The sequence below is a fragment of the Eptesicus fuscus genome, chromosome 3 (assembly GCF_027574615.1).
Source record: "Eptesicus fuscus isolate TK198812 chromosome 3, DD_ASM_mEF_20220401, whole genome shotgun sequence".
Classification (NCBI taxonomy): domain Eukaryota; kingdom Metazoa; phylum Chordata; class Mammalia; order Chiroptera; family Vespertilionidae; genus Eptesicus; species Eptesicus fuscus.
Window position 1 is genome coordinate 88,245,412 of NC_072475.1, and position 23,039 is coordinate 88,268,450.

Below are 23,039 nucleotides of genomic sequence, written 5' to 3' on the forward strand. Positions count from 1 at the left end.
AACAAAGCTTATTGATGTTTTGTTAATTTCATCATTTGTTAATATCAGATTTTGTCTAACTTAAATGAGCTTAAAGAATGGTGTTAAAGAGAACACATGTAAATAATTTAATCTGAAAACCTTTGGTATTACTATAAAAAGGAATTTAACAAGATTCTGCTACATTTCCCCCCATTTTTTATTATAAGTTTAAAATGATGATAGACAAACAAAATCTTAAACAATACCTCCCGGAATAGCTGTTCTTCTACAGGCGACATAAATAGACATGTGAAGAGTGCTTGATGAAAATATAAGTCTTTGCTGATTTCTGGGTGATTTATACAAGATTTAATAAGAGCCATTGCTTCTGGTATGCGTTCACAAGCAATTAGGTATCTGGCACGTAGTTCAAAGAATAGTGGATTTTCCGAACTTAAGTATTTGTTCACTGTATTAAAAAGAGAATAGACTCGTATTACTCTCAAGAAAGGATGCTCTCAAACTCTTGATTGTTGTTTGAAACTTTATTATTAACGTGTAGCATTTAATTAGATTAACTAGTTATTTAATTAAATAGCATTTTCTTAGTAAGAGTTTATTTGTGAAAAAATATATACAATTATATGATTGGAAAAATGGAAATAAAAGTGACAACAAAACAGTACTCAAGAAATATCTGTTGATTTCTTCTCAGTCTAAAAAGTAAAAATCCTAAAATATTTATTTTTCAGGTCACTAATAAGTTAAAATGTTTCAAATAACATGGGGTATGTAATTTCTACTCTAAGATTATGTACTCTGATCTTAGTGCTCAATATTTTCATTACTGATTAATTACAGAGAATAAATCTGAATTAATGATAAAGTTAAATCATAAAATATATTTTATTACTTGTCAACAAAATATTAAGCCAAAAGGAATGCTTATTAATATGTGCTCATGTATCACTAAGAATAATTACTAATAAATACTTGGTTTTACACAATTAAAAAATATACAAATACCTTTATCTACTAAGTTTATTTAGACCTAACGACAACCTTATGACAGTTATCATAGTATTTTACAGATCACAAAACTGAGTCTCAGAGAGGTCAAATGACTTGCCCAAAGACAAAAATTAAGTAGCAAAGCAGGAACTAGAACACATATATCATACTGGACCCCAAGTATTTTAATTAGTTATATGTTTAATTATTAGCTTCTAAAATACTTACGAGTGATGTTTTATTTGGGTGCCAATATTTGCCTTGCAATTCTATTTCCAACATATGATAAACAGACACTGATCTGTACAGTTAATGCAAAGATAAACCTCACACTAGTCTTCACCCTAATGATCACCAACCAGAGAAGAGTCATTCATATTAATGAGGCTCTAGAGCAGCTTTTCCCAGAGTGAGGTATGTCAGTGTAAGTATGAAAGGACTATATGTGCAGAACGATATATTAAGGCCATCAGCCCTCACAGCAACTCATAATATGTTTGTTCTAGCTCCTACTCAGAGAAGTCTTAAAAGCTCTCCTAAAAGTCCTAACTTTTCACTCTTTTGGAAGCTCTGTCTTATCTACCTCCTACCCCCTTCTTGCCTCATTCCCCAGTCTCCTCATAGTTTTCTTCAGCCTGTTACCCTTGCCTTACCTATATTTGACTGTACCTTTCCTCAACCATCCAACTCTTCCTCCTCAGTTCCATCTGCTTCAGTTCTTTTATTCCTTCTCCAGACCCTCATACCAAGTTCGTCTCATTTGTATCCCTTGGGCATATACCACTGTCACATATATACTTTAGCCCTTTCCTCCTATTTTGTCCTATCTCCCATCTCATCCCACTGCTTTGCACTACTTCTTCTGGCCTTATCTTTCATCTCCTCTCACATCTCTGTCGTTGGCCTCCACACTTGTATCTGGGTTGGCTTGCTCTTAAGTCCAAGAATCACAGCTCCTTCTCCACTCAACTCTACCCACAACCCATCCCTATCCTCACCCCTTAACCTGGGACAAATGGACAGATCCTAACCCACTGAGCACAATCTGTAGTATGAAGTGTCTTTCTCACCAGACCAAGGTCTGAATGGTTCCAAAGCTGGGAGTTTTTGTCTTTTCCTTTTGGCAATCTTATAATTGTACTCCTTAGGCTCTCTCCATGCATTCAAATGTTTTTCACAGTTTTGTGCTTATTCACTACTGCTCAGCTCTACATTCTAAGCTTTGGTGATCAAAAATATTCTGTGAGAAGCAGTTGACAGAGCCTCCTTCCTCAAAGGAAAATTCTGGCCCACAGGAACCACTGTACATCTAGGTTTAAGAGGAGGTGATGTCAAAGAAGTATGCAGGCGGTAAAGGGATGAGGGAAAATTTAACTTCTATTAATGGATGAAGTTTGGGAAATACTGCTGTCCAGTATTTGGAATTGAAATTTACTTTAATAAGTCACTCATTCACTTACACAGTCATCATGTGGTCCTTCATTCAGTCAACATATACTTATATTAAGCACCTACTCTCTACCAGGCACTGGGCTAGGTGTGGGATACACAGTAGTAGTGACAAAAATCGGGTGAGTTATAGCCCTCACAGCTGCTTCTGTATTAGGGGGATCTCATGTGCTTAAGCAGGGTATTTTGTTTTGTTTTAAAAGGGTTTGGCAACTTAAATAGATATTTAAACTATAACTGCAGTGACAAAAGCAAAGGAACTCTCTGTAAGTAACATCTGGACAATAAATGTGTTAATTCCCATTAGAATGGGAACTTACTAGAAATAAATGTATCCAAGTCTAGTGTCAAAAATCACTCTTAGGGCAGGTTAGTACAACAAATTAAACACACTTTATGTAAAAATACATAACTCTTACTCAATATTATAAAATAAAGAAAAATCACTACTACTGCTCTAGTGAGAAAATGAAATTGTGTTTGCTTCTCACAAATGCTGGTTTTGATTTTGAGTTTCCTGAAGTACCTATCTCCTGAGATGCTGGCTGGGCTTTAAGAACAGCTTGCAACACTGGATCTTCCCATGGGCCACCATCTCTAATGATTCGAGTCACCAGTTCCAGATTCACATTTCCATATCTGCGGAGGTGATTCTGGCATTCCTAGGAGAGAAAAATCATTTTGGCTTTATGAATTTAAAGGGGTTAAAATTAAACTTGATCATTATTGTCAATAAAATGACTGATGGCCAATGAGACAGCTATTAAATTATAAAAGAGAAAGGGTTGTTAAAGTAACCTATGTAGGGTGTCAAAACCCATTAGTACACAAGTTGACTTTAATGCCAAAGGTTACACAGTTTGTACATAACTGGACTTAAGAAATCCCATTATAATAGGGATGAAGTGTAACCTAAGGAAAAAAACTTAAGGAATGAATTATTTCTAGGAAGAAAATCACATTGCTAAAATGTAAGAAAAAACTTAATGGATGCATCATTTCTAGGAAAAGCACCAGGTTGCAAAAACCAAACGGAAACACAGGATGCATCATTTCTAGGAAAAGAACCAGGTTGCAAAAATGTAAAACTTAAATGCTTACTTAAATTTACGTGAGGGCTCACAAGGTTTCTGTTAACAAGGGCAAGCAAAATCCTGACTAAGAAAGGGGTAGAAGGGTCCAATGCAGACTATGGTTGACAAGTACACGTAGGTGCCCTGCCCAATCCCAACTGTATTATCCTAGTTGTGGTACAAGGCTGAAAGATGAAAATTCTATTCTACTTTGTTGTGCAAGTACATTGTAATCTTGGAATGAAAAATGACAAGCTTAAGGAGTAAATCCGACCTATAATATGAAGACTTTGCATTTGGTTTAAGATAAAAATGTATTGGTAAGTTAGGCATTAGCTGATAATTTGTCTATGCATATTCTGGTGTTTTTTTAAAAATATATTTGAAATGTTTTTAGAGAATTTATTATCTCAGACTTCTGATTATAATATAAACTAGAGGCCCGGTGCACGAAATTCATGCGGGGGGGGGGGGGATGTGTCCCTCAGCCCAGCCTGCACCCTCTCCAATCTGGGACCCCTCGAGGGATGTCTGACTGCCCGTTTAGGCCCGATCCTACCAGGCAGTCGGACATCCCTCTCACAATCCAGGACTGCTGGCTCCCAACTGCTTGCCTGCCTGCCTTCCTGATTGCCCCTAACCTGCTTCTGCCTGCCAGCCTGATCACCCCCTAACCACTGGCCTGCCAGCCTGATTAATGCCTAACGGCTCCCCTGCCAGCCTGTTCGCCCCAACTGCCCTTCCCTGCGGGCCCAGTCGCCCCCAACTTTCCTCCTCTGCCGGCCTGGTCACCACGAACTGCCATCCCCTGCTGGCCTGATCGCCCACAACTGCCCTCCCTTGCAGGCCTGGTCCCTCCCAACTGCTCTCCCCTGCTGGCCACCTTGTGGTGGCCATCTTGTGTTCACATGGGGGCAGGATCTTTGACCACATGGGGGCAAGTCATCTTGTGTGTTGGAGTCATGGTCAATCTGCATATTACTCTTTTATTAGATAGGATAGAGGCCTGGTGCACGGGTGGGGGCCAGCTTGTTTGCCCTGAAGGATGTCCCGGATCAGGGTGGGGGTTCCCTTAGGGCGTGGGGCAGCCTGGGCAAGGGGCCTGTGGTGGTTTGCAGGCCAGCCATGCCCCCCCGGCGACCCAAGGGGAGGCCCTGGTATCAGGGGTTTATTTATCTTCTACAATTGAAACTTTGTAGCCTGGAGGGGAGCCAAGCCTTCTGCTTGTTCCATGGCAGCAGCCATTTCTGTTAGAATTTATTTATCTTTTTATAATTGAAACTTTGTAGCCTTAAGCGGAGGCCTGGGCCAGCCAGGGTGTGTGGAAAGCTTGGCTTCTTCCATTGCCGGGGCAACCCTAGCTTCCTGCTCTTTCCAGCTCCGTGGCTGCCGCCATTTCTGTTTGGATTTATGTATCTTCTATCATTGAAACTTTGTAGAGTGGAGGCCTAGGCTGGCAAGGGCAAGCGGAAAGCTTGGCTTCCTTCATTGCCGAGGAAACCCAAGCCTCCCTCCTGCTCTCTATGGCCGTAGCCATCTTGGTTGGTTTATTTGCATATTTGCTCCTGATTGGCTGGTGGGCGTGGCTGGTGGGCATAGTGGAGTGATGGTTAATTTGCATATAACTTTTATTAGATAGGATTAGATTGGACTTACTGCCCTCTATAGTTTTTAAAAGCTAAATTTTCTATGACCTAATATTTTATCTGCTGAAATATAAACTATTCCAAGCATAACCATGTAGTTGTTACGTATTAGGACACTCTACAAAACCAGCTTTCAGTAATTGGTGAATGTTTCACTAATCCATACGTGCTTTCAGAGATAGTTTCAAACTGTTAATCCTATCATTGATTTTGATGGCAATTACATGCCTGCTCCTGACAATACAAGACTTTGTAAGACATTCAGAATATAAAATCTTTATGATTGGACACTATGGTATGAACAACTATTAATGCACACTGTGTAGTATTCTCTTTTAGATGACTGCTGATCCTTTTATCAGGGTACATTGACCTTTCCAGAAACATGTAACTTATTGATGTTGACAGTCCTATCTTTCGGAGGCTTGCACTTGGTTCCTTAAGCTTAAATGTCTCAAGTTTGTTTCTTTGTGTATTTATTTACTTTAAATATTTATTGTTTAAAGTATTTCATGTGTCCACTTTTTCCCCCCATTGAATCCCCACCCCCACTGTAGCCTACCCCCCTGCACCAGGCCTTTACCACCCTTGTGACTGTGTCCATGGGTTATGCATATATGCATACAAAATCTTTGGTTGATTACCCCCCACCCACCTACCCTCCCCTGCTTTCCCTCCAAGATTCTGCACTCTGTTCCATCTTTCCATGTCTATGAATCTATTTTGGTCATCAGTTTATTTTGTTCATTAGTTTCCACATATGAGTGAGATCATGTGATACTTGTTTTTCTCTGACTTATTTCACTTTCATGATACTCTCCAGGTCCCTCCATGCTGTCACAAAGGGTAAGAGATTCTTTGTTTTTACTGCTGCATAGTATTCCATGGTGTAAATGTACCACAACTTTTTTATCCATTCATCTACTGATGGGCACTTGGGCTGTTTCCAGAACTTAGCTATTGTAAATTGTGCTGCTGTGAACACAGGGGTGCATACATTCTGATGAATGTTTCAGGTTTCTTAGGATATATTCCTAGAAGTGGGATCACTGGGTCAAATGGCAGTTCCATTTTAAATTTTTTGAGGTAACTCTATACTGTTTTCCATAATGACTGCACTAGTCTGCATTCCCATCAGCACATCCTCCACATCCTCGCCAGTACTTGTCATTTGTGGATTTGTTGATGGTAGCCATTCTGACAAGTGTGAGGTGACACCTCATTGTCGTTTTAATTTGCATCTGTCTAATGATCAATGACTTTGTGCATTTTTTCATATGTCTCTTGGCCATCTGTATGTCCACTCTGGAGAAGTGTCTATTTGGATCCTTTGCCCATTTTTTAATTAGATTGTTTGTCTTTTGGTAAGTTATATGAGGTCCATATATATATTTTAGATATTGACCCTTTATCAGATGTATCATTGCCAAATATGTTCTTCCATACACTGGGCTCCCTTTTTGTTTTATTGATTTCTTTTGCTGTGCAGATCTTTATTTTGAGGTAGTTTTATTTTAATTTATTTATTTTTCTCCTTAGTTTCCTTTACCATTGGAGATGTATCCGTAAACATACTGCCACAAGAGATGTCTGAGATTTTGCTGCCTATGTTTTTTTTCCTAAGACTTTTATGGTTTCAGGATTTACATTTAAGTCTTTTATCCATTTGAGTTTACTCTTGTGTGTGGTGTAAGTTGGTGGTCTAGTTTCATTTTTTTTTCCCATGTATCTGTCCAATTTTTCCAACACCATTTATTGAAGAGACTGTCTTCACTCCATTGTATGCTCTTGCCTCCTTTGTCAAATATTAATAGAGCATAATGGCTTGGTTTGATTTCTGGGTTTTCTATTCTGTTCCATTGATCTAGATATCTGTTCTTGTGCCAGGACCAGGCAGTTTTGAGCACAGTGGCTTTGTAATATAACTTGATGTCTGGTATTGTGATCTCTCTAACTTTGTTCTTCTTTCTCAGGATTGCTGCAGCTATTTGGGGTATTTTTTGGTTCCATATAAATTTTTGGATAGTTTGTTTTAGGTCCAAGAAATATACCATTGATATTGTAATAAGGATTGCACTGAATCTATAGATTGCTTTGGGTAGTATGGACATTTTAATAATGTTGATTCTACCAATCTATAAACACAGTGATATATTTATCCAACATCCTCCAGTTTTCAGAGTACAAGGCTTTTACCTCCTTGTTTAAGTTTATTCCTAAGTATCTTAATTTTGTTGTGGCAGTGGAAAATGGGAGTTTGTTTAGTTTCTCTTTCTGAGAGTTCATTATTGGTGTATAAAACAGCCATCGATTTGGGGGTGTTGATTTTGCAACCTGCTACATTGCCAAATTCTTTTATTAAATCTAGTAGTTTTTTGGTGGAGTGTTTAGGCTTTTATATGTACAATATCATGTCATCTAGGAATAATGAGTTTTGTTTCCTTCTTTCCAATATGGATGCATTTTACTTCTTCTTCTTATCTGATCACTGTGGCCAGGACTTCCAGTATTACATTGAATAAGAGTGGTGTAAGTGGACATCCCTGTCTTGTTCCCATTCTTAGAGGAAATGGTTTTAGTTTTTAGCCATTGAGTATGATGTTCCCTGTAGGTTTCTCATATATGGCCTTTATCATGTTGACATATACTCATTCTGTTCCCACTTTGCTGAGAGTTTTTACCAAAAATGGGTGTTGGCTGTTGTTGAATGCTTTTTCTGTGTCTACTGATATGATTATGTGATTTTTGTCTTTCAGTTTCTTTATGTGATGTATCATGTTTATTGATTTGTGAATATTGTACCAGCCTTACATCCCTGTAATAAATCCCATTTGGTCATGGTGTATGATCTTTTAAAATATATTGCTGGATCCAATTTGCTAATATTTTATTGAAGCATTTTAGCATCTATGTTCATCAGGGATATTGGCCTGTAATTCTCTTTCTTCGTAGTGTCTTTATCTGGTTTTGGAATTAGGATAATGCTAATTGATTATTGGCCTCATAACAAGAGCTTAGAAGTGTTCCTTCCTCTTGGATTTTTTAGAGTAGTTTAAAGAGTACATGTGTAAATTCTTCTTTGAATGTTTGGTAAAAATCCCCTAAGAAGCCATCTGGACTTGGGCTTTTGTTTGCTGGGAGTTTTTTGTTTACTGCTTTTATTTCATCAGTTGTTATTGGCCTTTTCAGGTTTTCAGATTCTTCCTGATTCAGTTTTGGGAAATTATATTTTTCTAGGCATTTATCTATTTCATCCACATTGTCCAGCTTGTTGGCTTTGAGTTCATAGTATTTTCTTGCAATCCTTTGTATTTCTGTGGTGTCAGTGGTGACTTCTCAGCTTTCATTTCTGATTTTATTTATTTGAGTTCTCTCTCTTTGTTTCTTCTTGACTCTGGCTAAAGGTACATCAATCTTGGTTATCCTTTCAATAAACCAGCTCTTGGTTTCACTGATTTTTCTTTAAGTTACTAAGTCATTTATTTCTGCTCTAATCTTTATTATTTCCTTCCTTCCACTTGCTCTGGGCTTCTCTTGTTCTCTTTCTAATTCTTTATGTTGTGGGATTAAATTGATTATTGTCAATTTTTCTTCTTTTTTGAGGTAGGCCTGTAGTGCTAGGAACTTCCCTCCCAGGACTACTTTTGCTGTGTCCCAGAGATTCCGGGTTGTTGTGTGTTCATTTTCATTTGTTTCCAGGAAGTTTTTTATTTCTTTCTTGATCTCATTGGTATCCCATGGATTGTTTAATAAAGTACTATTTAGCCTCCATATGTTTGAATGTTTCTAGGTGTTTTTACTGTAGTTGATTTCTAATTTCATTCCATGTGATCTGAGAAGTTACTTGATATGACTTCAACCTTCTTGAACTTGTAGAGACTTGTTTTGTGTCCTAAGATGTAGTCTATCTTTGTGAATAGCCCTTGTGTGCTTGAAAAGAATGTATATTCTGAAGCTTTGGGGTGAAATGTTCTATAAATGCCAATTAAATTCCACTGATCCAGTGTGTCCTTAGAGTCACTGTTTCGTTGTTAATTTTTTTGTCTGGAAGATCTATCTAGTGAAGTCAACGGGTGTTAATGTCCCCTACTATGACTGTATTGTTGTCTATCTCTCCCTTAAAGTCCTCTAGAAATTGTTTTATATATTTCAGTGCTCCAGTATTGATTACATACAAGTTTACCTGGGTTATATCCTTATTGGATTGATCCCTTTAGTATTCTGTAGTGACCTTTGTTGTCTCTTGTGATGGCCTTCATTTTGAAGTCTCTTTATCAGATATGAGTATTGTTACCCCAGCTTTTCTTTCTTTTCCATTTGCATGGAAATTTTTTTCCAATCCCTTCACTCTCAATCTGTGTGAGTCTTTTATTCTGAGGTGGGTCTTTTGTAAACAACATACAGTTGGGTCATGTTTTTCTATCCATTCAGCTACCCTATGTCTTTTAACTGGAGCATTTAATCCATTTACATATAAGATTATTATTGATAGGTACTTATTCATTGCCATTTTAATTCTGTATGCCTAGGTTTTTCTCTCCATTTCTTCTTATTACAGGAGTCCATTTAGCTTTTCTTATACTACTAGCTTGGTGGTGATGAACTCCTTTAGACTTTTTTTGTCTGGGAGACTCTTTGTTTCACCATCTATTTTTGAATGATAGCTTTGCTGAATATAGTAACCTGGGATTCAGATCCTTGCTTTCCATTACCTTAAGTACTTTATGCCTTTCCCTTCTGGCCTGTCGAATTTCTGATGATAAATCAGATGACAGCCTTGGGAGCTCCTTTTTAGGTAACACTTTGCTTTTCTCTTGCTATTTTTAAGATTCTCTCTTTTTATTTTTTGGCACTTTAATTATGATGTGTCCAGGCATGGGCCTGTTTGGGTTCTTCTTGTTTGGTACTCTCTGTGCCTCCTGAACTTTTGTGACTTTTTCCTTCACCAGATGACAGAGGTTTCTGTCATTATTTCTTCATACATGTTCTCTATCCCTTGCTCACTTTCTGCCTCTTTTGGCACACCTATGCAAATATTATTGTTTCATGTTGTTCCACAGCTTCCTTAAGTTGTCCTCCTGTTTTTTTAATTGTTTTTTCTTTTTCGTTCTCTGGTTGATTTTTGTCTTCCAATTTGCTGGTCTGATCCTCAGCTTCCCCTAATCTGCTGTGTATTCCTTCCAATATATTCTTTATTTGTGCTGTGTCATGACCATTTTCATAGTTACGTAGTGTTTTTTCATGCTGTTCTGCATCATTACCATTATTATTTTGAAGTCTGTATAAGATAAATTTCTTATCTCCATTTCATTTATCTCTTCTTCTGGAGAATTCTCTTTCATTTGGGCATTGGTTTTTTTGTCTCCAGAAATTCAGCTGCTGTCTGTGGTAAACTGGCCAGCCCTTTCGCGTCTCCACCCTTCCTACCAATCTCTATGCCGTCTTCACTTTCCATCCTTGGTTATCGGAGTTTTCTCCAGCTAGTCTTCAGTTGATATTTTAGGATTTTTTTTTTTTTAGTTGTAATTCCATTTTGTTCCTGGGAGCCTGTCTGGTAGTATCCACTTACTCCACCGCCATTTTTAAGCTCCCCTCAAGTTTATTTATTATAGTATTTTAAGCTGGAAATAACTCAGGATCTCGTGTCTCTTCAAAATGATTTATAAAACATCAGCAGTTAAACTAATGTAGGGTATTTCCTTCTCAAACAGATTATTTTAATAAAAATACACAGAGAAAGTGAAAATATTCCTGAGGTCATGATATACAAGAATTATTAACCACTAATGGCCCAGTGCATGAATTTGTGCACATTGAAAGGAAATTAATTAGAAGAAAAAATTTAAAAATTTTATTTTATTGATTTTTCACAGAGAGGAAGGGATAGGGATAGAGAGTTAGAAACATCGATGAGAGAGAAACATCGATCAGCTGTCTCCTGCACACCTCCTACTGGGGATGTGCCTGCAACCAAGGTACACGCCCTTGACCGGAATCAAACCTGGGATCCCTCAGTCCGCAGGCCGACACTCTATCCACTGAGCCAAACCGGCCAGGGCTAGAAGTGTCAACCAAATTCACAATCGACAATGAAAGATAGAAACACACATGTGCGATGGGTGCGAGAGCTTTATATGTATCATGTATGTGCGAGTCAACTTAGCCTTTTATATATATATAATAAACTTGCTTAATTAGAACTGCTTTCTGATGTAACTTAACTTTTACCAGCCCAGTGAAGTACCCCAACTTCTCTTTCAGGTACTTGTCAACAACACAGCAGTAAATATCAACACAAAGCAGACTATTGTAGATCACGTAGAGAGAACAAAGGGTAAAATATTTAACTGCAACAGTGTTTGACTATATTCTGTACAGTGAGAAAACCTGAAGTCATTTTCAAGGTCTATCATTTCTTACTTCTTTTCAGTCGGGTCAAGTTTCTGAACTTTCTAAAACTCCATTTTCTGGCTAATGAAAAGAAAATAGGATTCACTGAGTCTCCCTATCTACTTATTCTAGGACATCTGTGAGGATCAAATGAGATGAGGCATGGGAAAACGCTTCATAGACATTTGGTTAAAGTTTGAAATGTTTGCACTTGGCTATAAAATGTTCCTGGGCTGAAGAAACTACAAGGAGGCTAGTTGTCGATAGGGAGAGGAATCCGGGCATTGCTACATGACATCATTACCTGGCCCCCACAGCCACCATTTCTGGACTGGGCTGGGCTGTGGGCCGCATTTTGCACCATAGGGTCTCGGCAGCATTGGCTGCGATTTGGTAGGGTGTTGCTCTGGGGTGGTGGCGGAGCCTGTGTCCCACTTGGAGGAAGCTGAGTATTGCTTTGTCGGTGCCAGGTCCACACTGTCGTTTCTCTGTAAGTGGCCAGTGCGCATCACGGCAGCTCCTGCATTGAGAGTCTGCCCCCTGGTGGTCAGTGGGCATCATAGCAACCAGTCGGACAGTCAGACACTTAGCATATTAGCCTTTTATATATAGATGAATAACAATTCCAAAAAGATAAATGCCAGTGGAAAGTTATCAAAGCTTTACCCATTTCAATATAAGATTTATCTAAGGAATACAATCTTTACAAAATGATCTCAGAATCTGAATCTTTTATTTTAGCACCAGTCCCAGAATTATATTATGTAGCATACTTGTCAAGTATGTCTCTTTCATAGATAGTGAATTCTTTTTCCTTTACAATTAAGCAAACTTCAATTTCTCTTTTTTTGTACATTGTCAAAGTAGAATCCAAAAGTAAATATTTGATGATTTTACCCTATGAGTATGTTTATTGCTTTCTTCCCATCTCATTGTATACCATATTAACCAATGAACCATGAGATAAACAGTTTTTGATAACATGCCTCATTGTTTCTTGTGTTTTTGAGGTCAGCAAGATGATACATCCCCAAAGGAATTTTTTAAAATAAAAGAGATGGCCCTATGCTGTGTGGCTCAGTTGGTTGGAGTATCATCCCAAACACTAAAAAGTGGTAGGTTCAATTCCCAGTCAGGGCACATTTCCAGGTTTTGAGTTCGATCTTCAATCTGATGTTTCCCTCTCACATCCATGTTTTTCTCTCTCTCTTTCAAATAAGTAAAAACATATACTCAAATAAAGATTTTTAAAAAATGAAAGAAATATCTAGACATCAGATATAAGTTCTGTAGATTTATTTGTCCTTCATTTGTGTGGCATACATTAGTAATACAGGAGTTAAGACTACAAAGTGTTGGAGACATAGTGATGAGTCAGTCTTTACCCACCAGATCTAACAGAGCTATTGGAAAGACTGTCAAACTACAGATAAAATAGAGTGCGGTTAGTGTTTTGATTAACAGTGGAAAAATTTAAGGGAGAAAAGTAATATGCAGGCAAAATGTTGTTGAGCAGACATAATACAGAACTTCTATTAGAAAAGAACATGTGGGAACCCAATTTTCAAACTGATACTCACAAAACGTCTTGCTATTACAGTTGTATTCTTTAAAAGCCACAACTGCAAAGGTATGTTTGAATAGCACGATTAGGACTTCACCAAATTAAGTCTTTGGGCAACTTATTCCAAGAAATCTAGTGAGGGAACATGGTCCTCAGAAGGTTTTAGTAGAAAGTAAATAATTCTAAACTTCATATTGGCTAAAAAAATAAAATAAAAAAAAATAAAAAATAAAATCTCAGAGGTGTGCTGGTTTATAATACCAGGAAATATACACTCTAATTTTATAAGGGGAGGTCAACATTCCATTGAAACAAGGTGGGAATAATTTATTTTACCTCCTCTCTTTTTTATTTTATTTTTTAAAGATTTTTTGTGAGTTTATTTGAGCCAAACTGTAGACAATTGCCGGGAAGCAGAATCTCAATGTATTGGGATAATGCTCCGGAGGATGATAGTTTTGCACCTTGTTTTATACATTACATCAAAGGAGGAGATGTAGGTGGGTTATATGAAATCCATTAGTGATAGATTAGGGAGGCGGGAGAAAGCAAAGCAGGGAAACTCTGGGATTGGATAAAAAGTAAGATGATAGACAAATACTTCTTTTAATTAGGTGGGTACAGTATAATTAACATTTAACAATTAACATGACAACTAACAATGAAGGAATTTATTTAACCTCCTTTCTTGAGGCTGGTTCTTTTACTTTTGATTATTTTATGCTCTTATGATGCAACTGCAATAAGACAGCCTTGGGCCTCCTCCTGCTTGGAAGGTTATACTTCCTACCTCCCACCTTTTTCCCCACTCACCTAAAGAAGGACAAGCAGATTAAAAAAAAAACTAGGTGGAGTCGCCAGAATGAAAGCTTAACTAAGACCTACTTCTAGTCTGAACAGAAAAGATTTTTTTGACTTATACATCGCCCCTCAGTCTTCTCTGAGGTAGTAGTAAGGCATCTAAATTACTGGTTGGCATTTTGTAGACTACTCCGAAGTCTCTTATTTTTCTAAATTGAAAAAAAACCCACAACAACAACACTTTACCACACCAATTTTTCTCTTCATTTATAAAAGTAATACATATTTTTTGTTTCAAAAATAAAAACTAGAAAGGTACAAATATAAATCCATGTGTCCAACCATCATTGGGCATTAGTATTTGGATGTTCCAAAGATATTTAAAACTCTGTGTCTAAACTGGAACTATCTTCTTTCTATATCCTGCTCTTCCCCCTGTAATCACCATCCATAGTGAATGACCCTACCCTGTGTGGTCACTTCCGTTTAGATACCCAATAATATACTTGATTCTCCTCTATCTTCCTATCTCCATCAATACTATAATCTGAGATTTTAGTTATAGAATATTGTGTGTGTGCTTTTATTTAAAGCGTATTTTTTTCCAGAAACATTTCTGACATTGATAGAATTTTCATAATAGCTATATTTCTAATAATCCACTAATGTTAACTTGGTTCCTCAGGTCAATCCTATTTCTTTTACTTTGTAACAACTTTCTTTGTAAATTCTTTGTTTTGATCATTTCTAAATCAGCTATCGTAATTCTTTGTTTTCCTGGTAAAAGACATGTAGATGGTTTGTTTTCCAAGTGTTTGGACTATTTATTCCTATTGCCCTCTCATAAACTATAGGGCTTGGGCAGCTGTTGTAAACAATATATTTTTTTTCTCTTGAAAAACTCCTTAGACGATATCTATTTATCCTGGCATTTGTTATAATGGGAAAGTCATTGCCAGCCTGATAATATTTTTCCTTTTGTGGGAATTGTGTTTGTTCTACACAAGTCCTGCATTTGTAGGAACTTCCCTTTCTCCTGAAAATTGAAGATTATACCAGATATGACTACACATAACTTTGAATTGAAAATTAATTTCTAGAAATCATTTCCTTCATTGATTTGTTTTTTTTCCTGGAACTAATCTGCTGTTGATAGCCTTTACTACACTTTTAATTTAGTAGTTTCATCTCTATACAGTATTTACTTCCACATATTCTCTGGGGTTTTCCCGTCTTTAAAATTTCACTTCTAGTTTCATGGAAGATACCCTGAACTCAACCCCAACAAGAAAATAACTGAATTTTAATTCATATTTTTTCTTTATTTTTATTGTTGACACTATTACAAATGTCCCCATCCCCCCTCCTTTGCCTGCCTCCACCCAACCCCCAACTCCCTCAACTTCCCCTTGGCCATCACCACACTTCTGTCTGTGTCCATGAGCTATACATATATGTTCACTGGCTAATCCCTTCATCTTCTTTCATCCAGTCCCCTTATCTTGCTCCCTCTGACAGATGTCAGTCTGTTTCATGTACCCATGCCTTGGTTTCTATTTTGTTTGTCAGTTCATCTGTTCATTAGATTCCACACATAAGTGAGATCATATGGTATTTGTCTTTCTCTGACTAGCTATATTTACTTAGCATAATAATCTCCAAGTCCATCCATGATGCTGCACAAGTTAAGATTTTCTTCTTTTTTACAGTCGCATTATATTCCATTGTATAAATGTACCATAGCTTTTTCATCTAGTTATCTACTGATAGGCATTTGGGCCATTTTCAGATTTGGGCTATTGTAAATAATGCTCATAACTGATTCTTTTTTATAACTGTCTTATGTTGCCATGTAATTGATGGTAAATGACATTCTCTTTATTCATCTTTATCTAGAATATCTAGAACAGAGAGCTGTTTTACTAATGGGTAAATAAGTCTCTGTGGAATCCTGAGCCCAAGCAAATGAAAAGTTTTAATTTAGTAGATCAGTGGCCTGTGAGGCAGTAAAGAGGAAACTACATGGGAGACAACCATACCTTTTCAAGATTTTCTCACTTCTGGGTATTGGGACAGGCTACATTTGGTTTGGGTTATATCTTCATTCTCTCGATGGAAGGAATGCTCTCATGCAGAGTCATACATCCCATTTTTAATGTAGGTATAATAGTCATATCACAATTCCTGTTCTGTGGGCTCTGGTGCAGACTTGGTAAACTTTCAAGAAGCACCAACAACTCTTTTCCTCCCTGGCTGCTTGAATATTAGCCTCCATCATGAACAACACAGTAACTATCTGGATCAGGAAGTTCATGACCAACAGTCTATTTCAGTGGGAACAAATGATCACTGACATCCTTCACCCTTAGCAGGCAACCTAAGACAGAAAATTCGTGAAAAACTGGCCAAAATGTATAAGACCATACCACATGTCATCTTTGTATTTGCATTCAGAACCCATTTTAGTGGTGGCAAGAACACTCACTGGCTTTCGCATGATTTGATTCCTTGGATTATGCAAAGAAAAATGAACCCAAACAGAGACTTGCAAGACATGACCAGTATGACAAGAAGAAGATCTCAAGACAACAGCAAAAGGAACACAAGAACAGAATGGAAAAAAATCAAGGGTACTACAAAGGCCAATGTTGGTGCTGACAAAAAGTGAGCTGGAGACTGGACAACAGAAAGAGTAAAGATTCTTCAGTGACTTTATCTGTGGTGTCTGTGCAGATTTTTCATGAGAGGATTAATAAACTAAAAACTTTTTTTAAAAAAGCACCAACAAAAATGACTTGACCACACACCAAATGCCCTACCATCTACTATTTCCTCCAGCCCCTGTTATTATACACTGATGAATGGGTGTGAGGAGAGGAGGTCATTACTAGATAGCACTGGGAGGTCCCACTTTCTCTTTCTCTCTCTCTCTCTCTCTCTCTCTCTCTCTCTCTCTCTCTCTCTCTCTCTCAAATTCCCCTATTTAATTGCATTCAGTTCATCAAATATTGTTTGGCCCATCTCTCAATCTGGTTTGCCCAAGTTCTTGATACAGGTCTTTGTCCTTTCTATCATTCATGAGGAATTTTTTCCTTATTTCATATTATTTTTCTCATTTCATTGGGAATCTAGAAAATGTTATTAAACGAATGGTGTCTGGAGGCCTACTGTATAAATTCAATCACAAGCCTATGGAAAATTCACCAATGAACAGATTAAATATAGTAATAGTGAGGTAAATGCATCATATTAGAAATGTGTCATCTTGTGTAGAGGTAAAAAAAAAAAAAATTATTGGAAACCAAGGGGTAAAAAAGCAGACTGTTAGAATCCAGTGAGTGGAACATCTGGCTCTAAGATTGAAGTTTCTTCTGGGAATAAGCCAGAGGAAAATTATAGTCAGTGGATAAGACTTAAAAATTTCTACTTGAACAGCTCAGGTTTTAGATCAGAAATCAATGGAAGGCCCTAGCCGATTTGGCTCAGTGAACAGAGTGTCAGCCTGTGGACCAAAGGGTCCCCGGTTCAGTTCCAGTCAAGGGCATATACCTTGGTTGCAGGCTCTTCCCCAGCCCGGGCCCTGATAAGGGCTTGGGCAGGAGGCAACCAATCAGTGTGTTTCTCTCATATCTATGTTTCTCTCTGTCTTTCCCTATCTCTTCCACTTTCCCTAAAAATCAATGGAAAAATATCCTCAGGTGAGGATTAACAAATAAATAAATAAAAATAACATGAATTTTTTATTTTAAGAAAAGAAATCAACAGCTGAAACCGGATTGGCTCAGTGGATAGAACGTCGGCCTGCGGACTCAAGGGTCCCGGGTTCGATTCCGGTCAAGGGCATGTACCTTGGTTGCGGGCATATCCCCAGTAGGGGGTGTGCAAGAGGCAGCTGATCGATGTTTCTCTCTCATCCATGTTTCTAACTCTCTATCCCTCTCTCTTCCTCTCTGTAAAAAATCAATAAAATATATTACAAAAAAAGAAGTCAACAGAAGAAGCTTATAATTAAGGGCTAGGTTTTGGTTTTATTGTGAAAAACAGATAAATCTAAGTAGTATGACATCAGAGGCCACACCCTTTACCAGATAGGCTATACGGCCTACCTTAAACATTATGTCAGACTAGAGGCCCGGTGCACAAAATTCGTGCACAGAGGGGGGTTGTTCCTTAGCCTAGCCTGTACCCTCTCCAATCTGGGACCCCTGGAGGGATGTCCGACTGCCCGTTTAGGCCCGATCCCACCGGGCAGTCGGACATCCCTCTCACAATCCAGGACTGCTGGCTCCCAACTGCTTGCCTGCCTGCCTTCCTGATTGCCCCTAACCACTTCTGCCTGCCAGCCTGATCACCCCCTAACGACTCTGCTGCCAGCCTGTTTGCCCCCAACTTCCCTCCTCTGCCAGCCTGTTTGCCCCCAACTTCCCTCCTCTGCCGGCCCTAACTGCCCTCTCCTGCAGGGTTGATCACTTCCAACTGCCCACTCTTACAGGCCGGGTGCCTCCCAACTGCCCTCTCCTGCTGGCCATCTTGTGTCCACATGGGGGCAGGATCTTTGACCACATGGGGGCAGCTATATTGTGTGTTGCAGTGATGATCAATCTGCATATTACTCTTTTATTAGATAGGATAGAGGCCTGGTACAGGGGTGGAGGCCAGCTGGTTTGCCATGAAGGGTGTCCCTGATCAGGGTGGGGTTCCCTTGGGGCGTGCGGCGGCCTGAGCGAGGGGCCTGTGGTGGTTTTCAGGCCGGCCACGCCCCCTGGCAACCCAAGCTGAGGCCCTGGTATCTGGAATTTATTTTCCTTCTACAATTGAAACTTTGTAGCCTGGAGCGGAGCCAAGCCTGGAGCTCCCTCTGCGGCCGGCAGCCATTTCTGTTGGGGTTATAATTGAAACTTTGTTGCCTTAAGCGGGTGGGCCCAGCCAGGGTGTGCAGAAAGCTTTGCTTCCCCTGTTGCCTGGGACAACCCTGGCCTGCTCTCTCAAGCTCCGTTCTGCCGCCATTTGTTTGAATTTGTTTACCTTCTATAATTGAAACTTTGTAGCTTGAGTGGAGGCTTAGGCCTGGCAAGGGCAGGTGGAAAGCTTGGCTTCCTCTGTTACCTAGGAAACCTTGCTCTCTGTGGCTGTAGCCATCTTGGTTGGGTTAATTTGCATACGCACTCTGATTGTATGGTGGGCGTGGCTTGTGGGTGTGTTGGAGGTATGGTCAATTTGCATATTTGTCTATTATTAGGTAGGATGTTTTGCTAAGAATGATGCCAAGCTGATGATCCTATGCAGTATTGTCCTCATTTTACAAATGAAGAAACAGACACAGAAACTATCCAAGATGACGGAGCATGAATAGCAAAGTTAGTATACTTATAGTTGGAATATGGGGATGGGCAATGGAGGGTGGATACAGAAGGAATAATTAACTAAAAGAATATTAGTCCATTGCTGACTCAGTGTGATCCAGGTACCAGCACTATAGGTATTACTTCTGAGCTTGTTAGAAATGCAGACTCTCAGGACCCACCCCAGAACTACTGAGTCATAATCTGCATTTTTAACAAGACCCCCAGGTACATGGTAGAGGAGAAAGAGCATGATCTTAAGCTGGTATGAATCTGTATGAAAGATGGACAGAAGGAAACCACTTGGGGAAATAGTTTACACTAGCAGTATAAAATTTTTTTAAATTTCGAAAGATGACACTTGGATGGCTATTGGATTATCAAAAGTCAGTCAAAAACTTTGGAGAATCCACAGAGCTTAGTAAATGCAAGATTTTAGGGCAGGGGTGGGGAATCGTTTTCTGCCAAGGGCCATTTGGATATTTATAATGTCATTCACAGGCTATACACAATTAGCAACTTAAAAATTAGCCTATATTTGGTCAATTAACTCACCCCTAATGCCTGGGCAGGGCCAGAACAATTGGATTTCTTGGGCCTTATATGGCCCACAAGCCAGACATTACACACCCCGGATTTAAGGGGATGTACTGCATATTGGCCTTCCTGGGGCTCTAAGGGCCAAGGCCTGGGAAGCACCAGCTGTAACAGCTGAGTTCAGAAAATGGATGACGATTACTAGGTAAAGCTAAAATGGGAACAAAAGGTGAAGTGTCTCCTAGGAGGCAGGAGTTAAAAAAGGCTGAAGAAAAGGGAAAGAGACCATAGCAACACAATTACAGAAATGGTAGAGAAATTGTAAAAAAACAACAAAAAGGAGAAAGGGTGGTGGGCTTTAGAATTTGAGTAGGAGATACAAAAATCTATAAACCCTCCCTTGAGGAAATAACTATATTGATAACTGAATGGAAACCCTGTTCACAAGAAAAAAAAAAGTATATCCCCTCAAAATGTTATGATTTCATACATCTAAAACAGAAGTCTCTCATCTACTCTATAGACACTTCATTGGTTTCCATAGTCAATACACAGACCACATCTCCTTGAGGGATTCTTTGACAATCCATTTAAAACTGAAATTTCTTCCCCAATACCACTATGCCAGCATTCCCAATCTCCCTGGCCATCATCATTTTTCTCTAAGCCATTTTAAAATACTCTTAATTGACAAGTTTGGTTTATTATCTATAGGGTGGTGGCAATAGGCTCTGGTATAGCAAATGTAGGATTGGAATCCTATCTACAGACTACTTACAAATTCCACACTAGAATTAAATACCACAATAACAAGATATTTCTGTTTTTTTCTTATTACTGTTTGTCCCAGAGCTTCGTACCTAGACATAGTGGGAACTCAATAAATATTTGCTGAGTAAAAGTTTAAGACTGGATTCCCAAGAACACAAGTGTCAAAGGAAAAACTGAATGGAAAAATCAATGTTTTAAATATTTGAATATAGGCTCTAATTAAAAGGTAAGCTCCATAACAACAGATATTTTTACCTCTTTTGCTGAATATACGAATGGATAAAGTAAAATGTTCAATGTAATGTTCCTAATTTCACTGACTTTAACATGCATTTTTTCATATTTGTACAACTCTAAAATCAGAATGTTATATATTCAATGATATCTTAGAATCCATGTCAGCCTGGTAATGGTCATGATATAGTTGTCATTCTGCTTTAATGGACATTCAAAGACAGCATGGACACTTGCAAAAGGGAATATTGGTGACTCAAAATAAAATCTGAGTACTTTATTAACTCTTGGGAACCAAAGATGTGGGATGGCTGTAGAGTAATTAATCCAACTTAACAACACCTCTGAAGCAGGAGTCAAAAATTGGCTAAACAGGACCATAAAGCCAGCTTAAGCTTTTTAAAGCCAAGTACCAATGACTTACTAGTTATTGTATTATTTTAGGAAATGCTACATCATCAACACCTTTCATGTCACTGAAGACAAAATGGCATAGAAAAACAGACATCGATGACTGCGTAGAAAAGCATATCTAGACTCAGATTCTGAATGTGAAGATGTTTTAGATATGCCTTAGCCAATTAAGTTTGCTTATAATTTTCATGTTTTGTGTATATACCAGAGTAATTGATCATAAAAATCTATTCAACCTAAAAGCTTGCTTTAAATAAATATGAAATAAAAATTCTGGGTGAAATACAGTCTCGTATGATTCTTCTGTTACTCTGTGGATCTCTTTCCTAAAGGTGGATAGGAATACTCAACCTTTGTTGTTAACACCACAGGAATAAATGTAAGATACTTTGTCTGAACACTTTACCCCTAGGGGGAGCTCAAAGCACATCTTCCTTTATTCCACCCCAGGGAAGTGCTGATGAGATAATGCTGACACATTAGTGAGCCACAGTGCTAGGTTATTTATTTCTTCCTAAGTAAATGGTAAAAACATCAAATGTTCTTGCCATCTACAGGAAAGTTCTTGTGTATTTTTTTACTCTCTTCTCCCATAGAGAATGCAAAAAACATCTGCCTCCTATCTTGGGGAGACTATTGAGAAAGTAGATGAGAAAATCAGGGTATAGACAAGGGGAAACGTGGCATGGGACAGACAGCCTGAGACCAGCTAAAGGTAGCTCTTCATGGAGCTTTGAGACCAAAGCCTGCAGCAATAAAAAATGAGTATGTGTCCAGGATGTGCTCAAGAATCTACAGGGTGGTGGCAATAGGCTCTGGTATAGCAAATGTAGGATTGGAATCCTATCTACAGACTACTTACAAATACAGCTAGTATATCAGGATCTTAAAGACTGCCACCTTAGTAAATTTAAAAACTTACAAGCGATAAGTAACCAATATACTACTTTTAGGTGGAGAATAAAGGCCTGTTTTATATATAGACAAAATAGGAAATAGTAAATTGTTTTACCTGGAATGATCCAAGAATATCCTTTAAGGGCTCTTCATAAAACTCATCTCTCCCAAAGAAAAGCAGCAACTCAAAGAAACTCCTAGGAAGAATAAAAGAATGATAACTTTCATTGCTTCTTTGATTGGCCCAATTTAAAAATATCTCAAGAGATAACAGCTATGTAATCAGATATCTAGTTTTAAAATAGTTGGTTTTAAAACATTATATAGGTCATTTAAGATTCATTTTATGTTTTCAGTAAAATTTTAATAGAAGTGTCTTCAAGGAAAATACAAAGAAATACACTTAAATTCTAGAACTACAGAATGAACTCGTGCCTACTAGTGTTCACACTGCAAAAAATGCAACAGGATACCAGGTGGTAAAATGTAGCTATACATGTGAAGATTATCTAAAATGGGCACATATTCCTAGTACAATGGGCAGCAGAGAAAATTCAGAAGTTAATTTTTTTCAGAAGGATGTAAGGGATGGATAGAAATAAAAATATATTAGCAAGTCACCATGAATCTCTCAACCAACATTTATATTATAGCAACATCACCAATTATGTATCTAATTAATGACACATGGACCCTCAAGCTCCAGGCTTCTCTTAATTATCATTATCCTACCCATGACAGATTGTTCAAAATCCTCATTTTCAAATAACTTATTTAGAAAATATTGTTATTAAATAGTTTTCGTGCCTTTAATAATTCATTAGCTCATGCAGGAAGAAATGTGACTTATTTCCTAATCATGAGCATGGAAAACTATAAAATTATTATATATTACTTAGCAATCCTAAATGACAAATCCCACAAACTTTTTAAATATATTTTTATTGAT

At 38.1% G+C, this 23,039-nt stretch overlaps 1 protein-coding gene and 1 long non-coding RNA gene across 8 annotated transcripts in view; one reads left to right on the plus strand and one right to left on the minus strand.

Annotated features, from left to right (window-relative positions):
• The window catches only part of LOC114227790 (uncharacterized), a 48,611-nt gene extending 27,147 nt beyond the window's left edge, over positions 1–21,464 (plus strand). For all 5 annotated transcript variants that reach the window (XR_008555609.1, XR_003613867.2, XR_008555612.1 and 2 more), the window contains exons 4-6: positions 19,135–19,252; positions 20,625–20,771; positions 21,224–21,464. This is a non-coding gene — a long non-coding RNA (uncharacterized LOC114227790). The remainder of the gene's footprint in view (positions 1–19,134; positions 19,253–20,624; positions 20,772–21,223) is intronic.
• The window catches only part of ZNF654 (zinc finger protein 654), a 115,016-nt gene that overhangs the window by 20,215 nt on the left and 71,762 nt on the right, over positions 1–23,039 (minus strand). For 2 of the 3 annotated variants that reach the window (XM_028131236.2, XM_054714065.1), the window contains exons 3-5: positions 22,206–22,287; positions 2,948–3,083; positions 228–430 (exon numbers count right to left, since the gene is read on the minus strand). In XM_028131236.2, the coding sequence (XP_027987037.2) occupies positions 228–430; positions 2,948–3,083; positions 22,206–22,287 (421 nt within the window). Of the gene's footprint in view, positions 1–227; positions 431–2,947; positions 3,084–22,205; positions 22,288–23,039 lie in introns of those variants that run through there. The other variant, XM_054714066.1, reaches the window with a different exon arrangement.